This window comes from Labeo rohita, chromosome 7 (genome assembly GCF_022985175.1).
Source record: "Labeo rohita strain BAU-BD-2019 chromosome 7, IGBB_LRoh.1.0, whole genome shotgun sequence".
Taxonomy (NCBI): Eukaryota; Metazoa; Chordata; class Actinopteri; order Cypriniformes; family Cyprinidae; genus Labeo; species Labeo rohita.
The window spans coordinates 9,733,072-9,746,914 of NC_066875.1; the positions used below are offsets into that span (position 1 = coordinate 9,733,072).

The window sequence follows — 13,843 nt, forward strand, 5'->3', positions numbered from 1 at the left end:
GTGTGACTAAACGTCTGATGGAGATCTGATTGTTTAGTGCCGTAAATAGTTTTTCATGGTACTGGAGTCATACGAAGCCACATTCTTTAGATTTACTTCTTGATTTCAAGAGGTTTGAGATAAACTTTAACACTCTACACGGAAACAACTTGCACAAACCAATGACCAAATCAACATGGGTATGTTGGCATGATTGTTGTTTTTGATATGGTTGTTGTATTTCCTGATTATTGGTTCAGTGTCTTCATGCTCTCTATCAGGGGTCTCAAACTGTCACCCCCTGGATATGGCCCCTAAATGTCCAACAACCCTAGATCACTCATGTTATAAATTTATTTACACAGTAGAAGTGACAGAGTTTTGCCTCTTTTTTTAAAGGTGCTGCATAGCTACTTATCTGAATGAAACACAATTGTTTTAATTAGAAATATCATATAAATTGAACACTATCCGTTTTAGCTCTTGGCATCATGAGGCCACCAAACCTGAAAAGCATAAACAATGTGTTAAAAATTCTGAAATTAATTTGAAATTAATTTTGAAATTAATTTGACCAAAAATGTAATTGAATGGCAGGCCTAGTACAGTATATAGTTAAAATGTATGATTTTAAAAACACTTGCAGACACTTACATTTGTTTTAACTATATAACTGGCCGTAAGTTTAAAAAGCAAAGAAAAAAAACAACAACTCATGACTAGTGGCCCCCAGGTAATTTAAGTTTGAGACCCCTGCTGTTTATGCCTGGTTTTGGACTTCCTCAATTCACAGTGTGCGTTATCATGAATGATTGTTCAAATAAACGGCAATCAGAAGGTAAGTGATCATAATGTGTTGAAGTGCACAAGAAACATAAAGCTTCTGTACAGAACTATTTTGTCGTATCAATGTCATTTTGCTTCAAAGCCAAAGCGTAATATGTCTGTCTGTTTACTCAGGTCTGTTTTGTTTGAGACATTTTACAACATTTAACATGAGAAAAAGCTTTTACATTTTCTAGCCTGAAAATGTGAATGAGAAAAGGAGAAAAACAAATAGTCAGGACTGGGTTTAAACCATAAAGCTTATAGAGTTTCAGCACTGTTTGCCTTTCCACTGCTCTGGTATGCTATAATTTTGGCATCAGTAATGAAGCGAGGCGATGAAGGAGACACTGTCTCATTAAGGGGAGGACGTGTGTGTAAATTTGACTGTGTTGTTGTGAGTAGGATGCAGTTGCTCTGCCAGCTGGAGCAGCCGAACTCTGTGGATGGCAGAAGTCTTGCTTCCAGATCTCCTTCACAGCACTTTGCACCACTAAGGTCAAAAAGCATTTAGAAGTGCTGACAACCCTTGAAATCATTAACTAGAGATGGAGAGATATAAAAATGATGGCCGATATTATAAATCAATACTGTATAAATCATAAAAAAACAGCATTGACACTTCAATCTACAGTTTTACTAAATAAAAATAATTTTTAAATTCAGTCAGTTTGTACTTTTGGATTTAGTACTTGTAAAAATAGCCATCATTATTAATGTAAGCCTACTTAGACCAGTAGCTTTTTAATATCTGAAGTTTTGGCGTTATACGCTACCAGTCAAAAGTTTTTTTTTTTTTTTTTCTTTCTATTTAAATACATTTTAAAATGTAATTTATTCCTGTGATTTTGTTCTGAAGCTGAATTTTTAGCATCATTACTCCAGTCACATGATCTATAGAATATTCTAATTTGCTGCTCAAAAAAAAAAAAAAAAATAATAAAAATGTTTATGTTGGAATTTTTTCAGGTTTCTTTAAAATAAAAAGTTCAGAAGAACAGCATTTATTTGAAATTAAAATCTTTTGTAACATTATAAATGTCTTTATCATCGCTTTTAATCAATTTTAAGCATCCTTGCGAAATAAAAGCATTAATTTCTTTCCCAAAAAAAAAAAGAAATACTGACTTCAAATGTTTTATAATAATAATAATAATAATAATAAAAATGTTTCTTGAACAGTAAAATCAGCATATTCGAATGATTTTTGAAAAGCAGTTATTTTAAATAGTGAGCAGAAGAGTATTCTTTAAAAAAAACATTTAAAAATCTTCAAAAACATTTGGCTGTTAGTGTACACACTTTGCACAACTATAGCGAAAGCGCTGTTAGAAGTGCTAACAGCCCTTATAATGACGACTAGAAATTGAGCAATATAAATTATATCAATGTGATACTAGAGACAGAAAAGCAGTCTAGAATGAAATTGTGGGAAAACAAATTGATCAAAAAAGCCATTATCATCAATATGGGCTAATTGGACCATTAGCTTTTTTTTGTTTGTTTTAAAAGAATGCCTTTTTACATACTTTCAAGCACCAATAAAGAATTTTACCTGCTAAATTAAGAAATCAGACATCAAAGACAATATTGGCTCAAGTATGGCCTGTTATTATTTGCTTCCAGATTTGGTTTAATCAAATGACAGCATTATCTTGGCCAGTATAGCTATATATGGTCACAATATACTGTGTGTGTTTCTAACAGCACATTAAGAACCACAAATCTTGAGATGGGAAATCATCTTTAATGCTGTGATTTCTGAGAATATAAATTGGTTCATCCAGATTTACTTTGTGGGATGGTGCACATTCTCAGCTTCACTGAAAACGTTTTTCTTGTTCCATTTGATGGAATGAATCAAGTCATAAATTGCTACTTTTCTTATTGCCTTTGCTGGTGTGCCAGATTTCCGATGTGTGTGTAAAAAGCAAATCACTCTGAATTTTCCACTGCATGGGCAGAACATGCATATGCTAACATTCACCAGGGCCCTAATTTTCAACCAGAAAAATGTGGCGGCTCTTGCTTTTTTGACCAAACTTCGTAATGACATGGTGCTCTGAGTCAATCAACCAAACTCTGACAGTTTCTCTCTGGAGCGCTGGCAGCTTCCAGAAAGCCAGAAAAGCAGTTCTACTGTACACATTTGTGTCTGAATGCATACAAGCAGCTGAAACGCAACATGCTATTAGCTTATTATCTGTTAATGTGCTGTAGCATTTTGGAAACATTCATAGAACATCATGTTTATAAGCATTTTGAAGAGATAATAGAGGTAATTAAATTATATGATTGCATAGAAAACCATCCGTGAGGAAACCTCAGACTGTGACTGTGGTGTGAACTAGTGTTTAATTGTTTGAAGTGCTGGTAACTTTTCTTTCTTGTTGAAACCAGCAGGATTGCTTCACAGTTGAAGGGGAGGATCTTAAGCACGACTTTGAGCGCTTGCAGCTGGCTATGGAGATGGTGGGCTTCCTTCCCGCCACGCGTAAACAGTGAGTTTCACCAAAATGCTGGCCCCCTCATGCACATACACACAAATATTGCTTGCAATTTTTGACTTCATTAGTTATAAGCTTTCATTTAATATATATACTCTTTTAAATGAATAGCTGAATACTCAAAAAAAAAGTCTTTGTTCCAACCTCTATTTTTTGTTTGTTTTTGTTTTTACAAATAAATAAAAGTGAATGAGAGCTAGAGCTGTCAAGCTCCAAAAAGACAAAAAATAAAGCACTATGAATCTGAAATGTGCTCTGAGACTCATGCTATATTTTAAATCTCCTGAAGCCATATGATAGCCTTGTTACCACAAATCAAAAATGTAAGTTGTTATTCGCTGAATTTTTTCAGTGGTGTAATGTAGGCCTACTTTTACTTCACTACTTTTTCCAAATTAAAATGTATACTTTTACTCCGATACATTTCCCCCGAAGCATATTTGTTACTCACCACAAAATAGTCATAAGTCAGAAGAACACAGACTGAGGAAAGCAGGTTTGATGAATCAGTGGTCTGGCGCTTACAAGTTAGACTCCTAAAAACACCTTTGCTCATGTGCAAACAAGTGCGCGCACAACCGTGCATGACTAATTTTCCACTCGATTCGAGTCTGAGGTGTGCGATGTAGTATATCTTCTGTGATAATATGGTGAGTGTTGTTGTAATGATGTACAATCTGAAATTATCAAGTAGGCTATATCACCAAATCAAATATGGTAAAAATGCTTCTGTATGCTTTTTTATATTTATGTAATTTAATATAGTTATCTTAATCTATATCACACAGACAACACATTTAATAATAACTTTATACACAAGTTCAGTAAAGCAATAAGTGACTTACGTTTTAGACATATTACCTGAAAATTGTTCCAAACAAAGATCAGAGCACTGTTTTGCATCTCTGAGCAATGGACAGTATTTACTTATTGAATGAATCAGCTTTTTGAATGAATCGGTTGATAAAAATGATTCAGTGATTCACTCATTAACACTATCAAATGCTTTGTTCTTGAATGAATCAGCTGTTTAATTGAATCGGTTGAATCTCAGTGACTCACTCATTAACAGTCACTTGCTGCCACCTACTGGCGGTGTTAATTTCACATTTCGACTATTTTTTCATGTCTTCAATTATTTTACATATCAGTATTCAACGTTTTATGTTAAAAACAAAACATTAGGCCTATTTATGCATCTGTAACTGCAGTTTAAATGCGTCCATGTTCCCTCTGAGATACATTAAACTGTGTAAATATATCTTAATGCTATTTCAGACACAGATTCCAGAAATGTTTTCTTATGTTGGAATGAAAGACACAAAGTACCAGATGAAGTGCTTCTTATTCCTAGCCAGAAATACAAAATGGAAGAGTTAAAACTGAACACAATCTTGCTACTCAAGCTGTGTATGAACATTTTACATATATTTATTTGCTTATTTTCCATTTTGCGTTTACTTGTACTTTTACTTTCAATACTTAAGTACATTTAAGATTAAAAAATACTGACAAATACTAAAGTACAATAAATATTACATGCTTTAAGACTTTTACTCAAGTACATTCTAAACGATGACTACAACTTCTACCAAAGTCATTTTCTGGTAAGATATCTGTACTTTTACTTAAAGGGGTCATCGGATGCAAAGTCCTCTTTTTCATGTTGTTTGAACATTAATGTGTGTTGGCAGTGTATGTACACAGCTACACTATAATGATAAAAATCCATGCAGTGGTTTTTAATTAATCTGTAAAAATAATATCCCCTTTTTCAAATCGAGCCATTCTCAGATTGTATCTCTCTCTTAGTGTTATTTTCTTTTCCCTTGCAGGATTTTCTCTCTGCTGTCAGCTATTCTTCATTTAGGGAATATCCGATACAAGAAGAAGATATACCGGGATGACTCCATTGACATCTGCAATCCTGAAGTTCTGCCTGTAGTATCAGAGCTGCTTGAGGTACAGGATCTTTGAATCACAAAACACATTAACCCTGCTCATGTTATTCTGAACTTAAATGTCTTCCGTCAGTGAACGCAAAAGGAATTTTGAAGAATATACTTGTCACTCTTTTCAGTGTAATACAATCTAAGGGTCATTCTATAATTGTGGGTACATCTCATGTCCATGAAGTACATTTTTAATATATTTTCATCAATATAAAGCCCCTATGCTTAATTTTCTAGTACACAATTATATTTTTCCCAATCACAGTACTATATGTTGAAAAAGCCATATCGTGTTCCTAAATGATGTTCATTTCATATACAACCCTGGTATTCAGCTGTCAGATTTTGTAAAGTTGCTCATTCTACTCTGCATTTAAGCGTTACCTTTCCTCAAGTATTATTTAATTTCATAGTTTTGCCTTCGGTTAGATTAGGTTATCAAGACATTTGGGTGTGCGCTTCAAAAATAATAAGTGTTTATTGTGATATAACTTGTTTTATTTGTGTCTGAAAAACCATTGTCAACTAAGTTACCCCCTAGAAGCCCCCCCGCTCAAAAAGGAATGGTTTGTCCCATTCTCACATAATGTGCACAGTGTGATGATATTTCCTCTAGAAGCACATGGATAAAACACTAGTTATGTTATTTCTCTTTCCCCTGATATTGGTTAAACTAGCAAACCTGTGTCAAGAGTGGATTAATTGACTGTCAACAGTGTTACACAAGTATTATTACTGCAGATTTTAACAAGACAATGAAAGTAGACCATACAATATTATTCCCCATACAAATAATTGTGCTTAAGGGGTAGACGAAAATTTAGGTCATTATTCACCTATATTGTTTACCTCCAGTGAGCTTATTACCTGAGAACCACCACTACCAGTGCGTCAGTGTGTTGAGCTCAAGAACTGATTTGTACATTAATTAAACACATTCACATTCTCTTAGAGTAGGTACTACTATCTTTGATGAAGATCTTACTTTGCGAACATTAAAAAGGTCATTTTTATATAGTATGGATGTGTGTGGTATGAACAAAATCTTCTGGATGGGCTCAAATCCACCGTGTTGCCATCATCAGTTGTGCTGCTTTACAGCCATTCACAGCTCATCTCCCATGGCCCCATAGTATAATAAAGTGTCCATCAAATGCACATTTTGGAATCTAGGCTGAAGTAGTAGGTCATCTGGGTGCTTTTCACCTTCTGTTCTATGAATAGTATTAATTCGGACATGCTGCTCTTTGCAGGAGACTGCAAAGGACAGCAAGGCAGAACATTTTTATTGAATAATGAAGATTTAGAATGTAGCGTTTTGCATTTAGTCATTTAGCAGACGCTTTTATCCAAAGCGACTAACAAATGAGGACAATAGAAGCAATCAAAATCAACAAAAGAGCAATAATATGTAAGTACTGTGATTGTCACAAGTATAATTATCTTTTAATAATATAACAAGTAGATAGAATAGAAAAAGAATGCAGAGTGCTAGTGTTAGAGGGTCTTTTTTTAAATAAATAAAAAGAAAACAGGTAGTTAGAATAAAAGTAGAATTGAGAGCTACATACAAAAAAACAAAAAACTGCTACTGGGGTGTAAAAATAAATAAATTGGTGCTCTTTGGGTGCGGGATTCTTTGTGAAGTCAGAAACTCCAAGGCACTCGAGTAATGTGAAATATAAAAAGCCTTTATTCACATGGCTTTAAAGGGGTCATCAGATCCAAACTTCTCTTTTTCATGTTGTTTGAACATTAATGTGTGTTGGCAGTGTATGTACAAATCTACCCTATAATGATAAAAATCCATGCAGTGGCTTTTAATTAATCTGTAAAAATAATATCCCCTTTTTCAAATCGAGCCATTCTCAGATGCCTGTCGGTGTGGCGTCACACTGCCACGATAGTTGATTGACATGAGCGTCTTACCTCAGATCAGCTGTAACAGTCAGACCTCCATTGTTTTGACGCTGGTGCAGGGATGTAAATTATACAAGAATGTCTCCAGTTGAGCGATTGAGGTGTTGTGTTGCTGGATGTAATAATGAACATAGTGGTCGTCATTTACCCCCGACATCTGAGCCGCTAAAGATGCAGTGGATTACGTTTGTTTGTGAAGCGAATGCGCCTCCTGATCAACATAAATGCGTCTATGTTCGCGCAAATCATTCGTGATCCAGCTTCACCTACAGCAGAAGTGAGTATAAGGTTTTTTTTTTATGAATCTCTGCAATCACCTTTCCTAATAATGTGCTAGTTAGCAAGTTTCGAGGCTAAAGGCACTAAATGCAGCTAAAGTAAATAGGCTCGTCACGTCACAGTGAGAAGAGAGGGGCGGGGAGAGCAGAGCTCATTTGCATTTACAGGAACAATCCCTCAAATTGGGATGATTTTTGCAGAGCTCATTTTGACAAGGTATAAAGGGTGTTTTTTTACACAACCATTGAGAATTTTTAACCAAAGTATATTATAGACTTTTCTTTAAGACCCTAAAGAATCATATCAACTTGTGTAAAATGGGCATCCGATGACCCCTTTAAAGTTAAAAAAAACCAAAAAAAAACAAATGTGCGCACTGACTCGTTGCAGCTAACTGCCTTCATCAGGGGGAAATGCAACACAAAATAAAGACACATGAAGCCCAAATACAATAATGGAATTTTATTACAGTAGAAGCGATCGGTAAAAGAGAAGACAACGAGAAGGAAAGATCTCAAGTGACTAATGAAACAAATACCCCAAAACAATAACCTAAGATGACAGACAAAACCCTAAATCATCTTAAGAAGAATCACAAGACATAATGACAAATAAATAAAGACAAATAAATGTGTTTGCTGGTGAATCTCCTCACCATGTGTTAGAGGGTCGGGTATTTTGTTTGTTTGTGTTGATTTCTTTCCATTTTTTTTTTTCATTAAAAAGTAGAATTAGAATAGAGAATGCTAGAGTGTAGGGTCAAGTGAAGATGGAAGAGATGTGTTTAGCCATTTCTTAAAGATTGCTAAGGATTCAGCTGCTCAGATTGAGTTGGGCACATCATTCCACCAGGACGGAACAGTTAATGTGAAAAAGGTCTTATTGTTCACTCTTCTGTAGGTTGAGGCTTGCCACATTCACCATACACACATTTTAAGATATTGAACATGTCTTTGGAAAAAGAGAAGGGCTGGGTTACTTTTACACAGGATTTGGTCAGCAGACTGGCCTACTCGAGGAAGTAGATTGAGTTCCTGAATGAAGGCCGGGGAACCCTGTACTGTGGGCTTACAGGAAATAGGATGCGATTGCCCAGACCCTTTGAACTCAACACATACATAATGTATGTACATACCTCTCTATACCAGGACCTCTTGTGGCCTAATAGCATGATCAAAGCAAACCTGGCCTTTATCTTTAGACACACACCTTCATGAATCTCTCTGAAGAAAGGAGAGAATGAACACCCAAGTGTTTTTACATTTGCCCTCAGACAGCAGAAAAAAAAAGGAATTATGTGAGTATGCATGTGTGAAGTGTGTAGACCTGCTTGCAACTTGAAAACAGTGTAAAATATGCAGATGAGGCCAGCCCAGAGCTTTGATGAGCCCTTACACATCTGTTCACAATTATAGAGTTGAATGACTCAACATCAGAGCCAACGAGTTTATATAATTAGTACATTAGAGGTAGACATCTTTCCCAGTGTGCGTAAACCAGGCGCATATTTTTCACAGTTCACCGCTGGGTTCATTTCGGTCCTTTAATGTGTTAATGAACAAGTGTTGGCCTGTGTTGAGGTCTCTTGATTGTCCACACTGATTTGAAACAGTTGTGTTGATATACGGAGTGCTAAGGCTAATATACTGTGGTTTATTTCATAATATTATTATAGCTGTATTGTTTTTATTTACTATATTGTTATTAGAATATACCAAAATATTGTTAGAATATAGATGTGATGAATATGACTTATTTATGCTACATTGCAGTTACTCCCTGCACCCTGAGTGCTACCGGATGTTTAAAGGACAATTCAACATTGCAGGCCCCAAAGTCAACAAATGAAAAGAAATCTTTCTCACGGCCATTAGTGGAGCTTAGTGCTAGTAATGTTTAGCTCCTTGTCCATCTGTGTTACTAAACACTGGCTACAAAGCTGTAGTGCAGTCCAAAAGTTTTATTGCAAAAGAAACTAGAGATTTTGCAATATAGTCTGAATGAAGGCAAGACAGTATGAGTCCTAATAGTTGTCTGATTGTACTTTTGTATGTTGAAAATGAGAAAATTGTCTTGTATCATAATAGGTCAAGGAGGAAATGCTCTTCGAGGCCCTGACAACGCGGAAAACAGTCACAGTGGGCGAGAAGCTGATAGTCCCATACAAACTGGCTGAGGTGAGTTAAATTTTTTTAATTTAGTCATTTAAATGCATTAACTTGATTGGCATAACCAGAATGAAGACATTTTGCATATGGACATTTTGGACATATTAGACAAAAGGTTTTAAAAGTCAGTCAGGCTAAAAAGTTTTTTGACTTACAAAGAAACTTTTTTTACTTACCTTTGACAAACTTTACAAGAGACGTCATAACCCACATTAAGCAGTTCATCATGTTGTGTGTTTTTGTTAAGGACACACATGAGAATGAATCATTTAAAATGACTAAATGCGGTATTATAAATAGTAGCACAGCTGTGGTGCATGGTAATGTCTTTTTCAGAATAAACCAGATGGGATGATGTTCGTGTAAATGTAGTCGGTGTCTAAATATAAGGTCTTTTTGCGGTTTGTTTTGGGGCCTTCATAAAGAGTTACTTCAGTTTTAATTTTTAACATTTCTAATTTTCTTAAATCATCCCTTCACTGAAGTGAAGCTCACACTGAAGTAATGTGTTTCTCAAGGACTATTTTGTGCTCCATCATCATAATTAGAACCAGCTATGGGGTTTTCAAAGCTTTTATCCAGCATTAGGACTCTGTTCTCCTGTCATCTTTAAATAATGGACTGGAAAACTCTTTTATTAAAATCTTTTATTAAAATCACAGTCACCATTTGCATTGACTTAATAAATCCTTTAACTTCTTACGCTTACAGATTTAAACACGAAAATCCTTGCAGATATGGAGTTAAGTCATTTATATAACCACAAATAAACGTTTTCTTCTCTTCCAACTAGATCTGGCTGATTTATTGTGTATTCAAGAGATATGTGTGATGACTTCGCTGGTGAAATCACATTAACCAACATTGTGAATATTGCCGATTCACAGTGGCATTTATACCTTATATGAATATTTTCTTTCTTTATAAGCTGTATGCATTGTTTTTATTTTATCCAAAGTACAGCAAAAACAGTACAATTCTGAAATATTTTTTCTATTTGAATATATTTTAAAATGTAATTTATTCCTGTGATTTCAAAGCTGAACCCTTCAGAAATCATTCTAATATTCTTGATTCGCTGCTTAAAAACATTTATTATTATTATGTTGAAAACAGCCGAGTATAATTTTTTTCAGGTTTCTTTGATGAATAGAAAGTTCAGAAGAACAGCATTTATCTAAAATGGAAATCTTTTGTAACATTATAAATGTCTATATCATCACTTGAGCAATTTATAGCATTCTTGCTAAATGAAAGTATTAATTTCTATAATTTCTTTCCCAACAAAAACAAAACAAAACAAAACAAAACAAAAAAATATATATTGACTCCAAGCTTTTGAATGGTATTGTGTATAATGTTACAAAAAATATATATATTTCAAATAAATGCTGATCATTGGATCTGTTCATTAAAGAATCCTGAAAAAATGCACTCAACTGTTTTAAATATTGATAATAATATAATAATAATAATAATAATAATAATAATAATAAAAAGTTCAGCATATTGGAATGATTTCTGAGTGATCATGTGACACTGAAGACTGGAGTAATAATACTAAAATGGAAAATAGAAAACAGTTATTTTAAATGGTTAAAATATTTCAGAATGTTACCGTTTTTGTTGTACTTCATTAAATAAGCGCAGGTTTGGCGAGCAGAAGAGACTTCTTTCAAAAACATTAAAAAATCTTACTGTTCAAAACTTTTGACTGGTAGTGTATACATGGTTTAATTTTTTGTAATAATACTTTAAATATGGAACCTGCCTTAATGAGTGAATAATGGAGTCATTAATTCTGTTTTTTATTTTTTTTTTTTAAACAGCTGATTTTGTTCAGGAATGAAGCTAGTGACTATCTTTGATGAATGGGTCATTAAATGAATATTCAGGGAGAAACATTACAGTTGCGTGTGTGATATTGTTTAACATATCATATGATATAAACATAAGATAAATGCAAGAGGCATTTTAACTACATTCTAACTGGATCCATTAACTGTTCACTCTCAAAGCATGTGTGTGTGTGTTTTTTTTGTTTGTTTTTTTTTGTTTTTTTGGCCAGCTCTCACTTTGTTAAAACAGCTATTATCACAGACACACATCCACTTCCCTAATACAAAGACAACTGTGGAATAACAGCATCTAATTCAGTCTGCTGGTGCCTCATAGAATAGACTTTGCGTCCCGAAAATATGGATTTACTCATCTCACTGAGGCCCAAATCATGAAAGAGTCCCATGGAATCATGACTATCCTATTCTAGAAACGGATGACTACAGCAGTAAGACAGAAGCAGATGTGTGATTGTAGCAATGGCTGAGCACAGATAAGCCTTATTGGTCATGAATGTTGGTTGCATTTTGAGTAGTGCTGATTTGAATCCAAAACAACTCTCCCAGGGATTTTCCATGTGACGTGGACCCAGAACGCACAACACTTTCATGTAGAAGGATCACATATGGCGCACTGTCGTATCTCCGATTGTTTGTGATTGTGTATTGGAGATGCTGCCATAGTGCTTAATGGAAACCAGTTCAGATTTCTCTTTCAGCTCATCCGATAGTCCTCTAAATCAACACTTCTAATCACTGTGGTTGGCCCTTGAAAAAATATTTTCTTTCTGGTTCAGCTGAAGGCAAAATCAAGGCTATACCTACAATAGCGTACTCAGCTTTGCTGAGCTGAATTTTATGATGGTTAAGTAATATGCATTACAGCATGTCCTGCTCAAGACAGGATGTGACAAAATGCTAAGCACAATGAAAATTAACCGAAATACATATAAATGTCATTATTCGTTTGCTATAACAGACATAAGACAAAACGCATAACATGTTATCGTAAACAAATAATGTGTAACCAGAGGCTTAACTGCCTATAATAGTAATTTGTTTGGTCTCAATGAACATATTTGCATTACATAAATATAAAATATACATTACATTGTTAAAAAGATCTCTGTCTTTATAATGAAATCAAATTGATGGTTTTCACTCTTGTGCAGGCTGGGACGGTACGGGACTCCATGGCCAAGTCCCTCTACAGTGCCCTTTTTGACTGGATCGTGTTTCGGATCAATCACGCGCTGCTCAACCAAAGAGACCTGGAAGAGTCAGCCAAGGTAAAATCATTTCTGTACCAAAAAGTAAGAAGAATAAGTGTTGGATGTTAGCAGGGGCGTTAGCTTTATAGATGGCAGTGGAGCCCTAGTGAGTCACCTGACAGCAATTACATTACCCAGCAGGAATATGAGTCCATCTGACAGAGACGCACCCTGTTTTTCTGAGCCTCTCACTGCTTTAATCTCTAAATTATGGATGGAGACATTATGTAATGGGATATATTCAGCCACACTGACTGGGCCCCTGCTGTTATGTAAAATTCACTAGAAGATTTCTGCTGAACGTTATGTTAGAGTCAAGACTTAAATAAAGTCTGTGCAAGTGCATGCACACAGACAGTTCTAGCTACACAAACTTACTTGATTAAATGTCTTAAAATTTAAGAACACAGTCCACAATTGAAGTCCAGTTCCAACCAAATATAATTTTTTTTTTTAGTTAATTTAACAGGCTGCCAAAAAAGAGCTAATCTGGTTCACATTAATATTAATACACAAAAAGTGTAGTAAACATTTGCACAGTGAAAATACATTTTGGGAGCTTTTACCAACAATGAAACTGTATTTGCATTGTTGCATTTAAAAACAGCAGTTACTACTACTGCTAATTCAGCCTGAACAATTTGGTTCAACGAACTTAATTTTAGTAACATCATACAATGTAAACAAAACAAAAAAAGAAAGGCAGCGGCTATTTGCACTAAGTGCAAATAGTGATAGATACTATTTACACTAAGTGAAAATAGCAATTAGATGCTATGTACACTAAATGAAAATAAAAGTTTCTTAGCGATAGATGCCATTTACACTAAGTACAAATAGCTATAGATTCTGTTTACACAAAGTTAAAACAGCAGAATAATATCTGCACCTCAGTATTGTAGTACATTATAAAACAGCATGCTATAATAATGTATTCAGTGTAAATTATAGTTTTAATTAGAATTATTAAATGGATGCTGCCTTATTGGGACAATATAAGCCCTCCCTACACCTACCCTTATTTACCCTTTATTTTCAACTTTTTAATTATTTCCTTCATTTTTATTGAACAGAAATGCGTTTCTGATTTTATATGAAATTTGA

The 13,843-nt window shown here is 34.6% G+C and overlaps 1 protein-coding gene across 6 annotated transcripts in view; it reads left to right on the top strand.

Moving 5' to 3' along the window:
* The window catches only part of myo9aa (myosin IXAa), a 153,383-nt gene that overhangs the window by 93,701 nt on the left and 45,839 nt on the right, over positions 1–13,843 (top strand). For 4 of the 6 annotated variants that reach the window (XM_051114147.1, XM_051114142.1, XM_051114146.1 and 1 more), the window contains exons 7-10: positions 3,205–3,305; positions 5,147–5,273; positions 9,550–9,639; positions 12,641–12,757. In XM_051114147.1, coding sequence (XP_050970104.1) covers positions 3,205–3,305; positions 5,147–5,273; positions 9,550–9,639; positions 12,641–12,757 — 435 coding nt within the window. The remainder of the gene's footprint in view (positions 1–3,204; positions 3,306–5,146; positions 5,274–9,549; positions 9,640–12,640; positions 12,758–13,843) is intronic. The other 2 variants (XM_051114143.1, XM_051114144.1) reach the window with 1 other exon arrangement.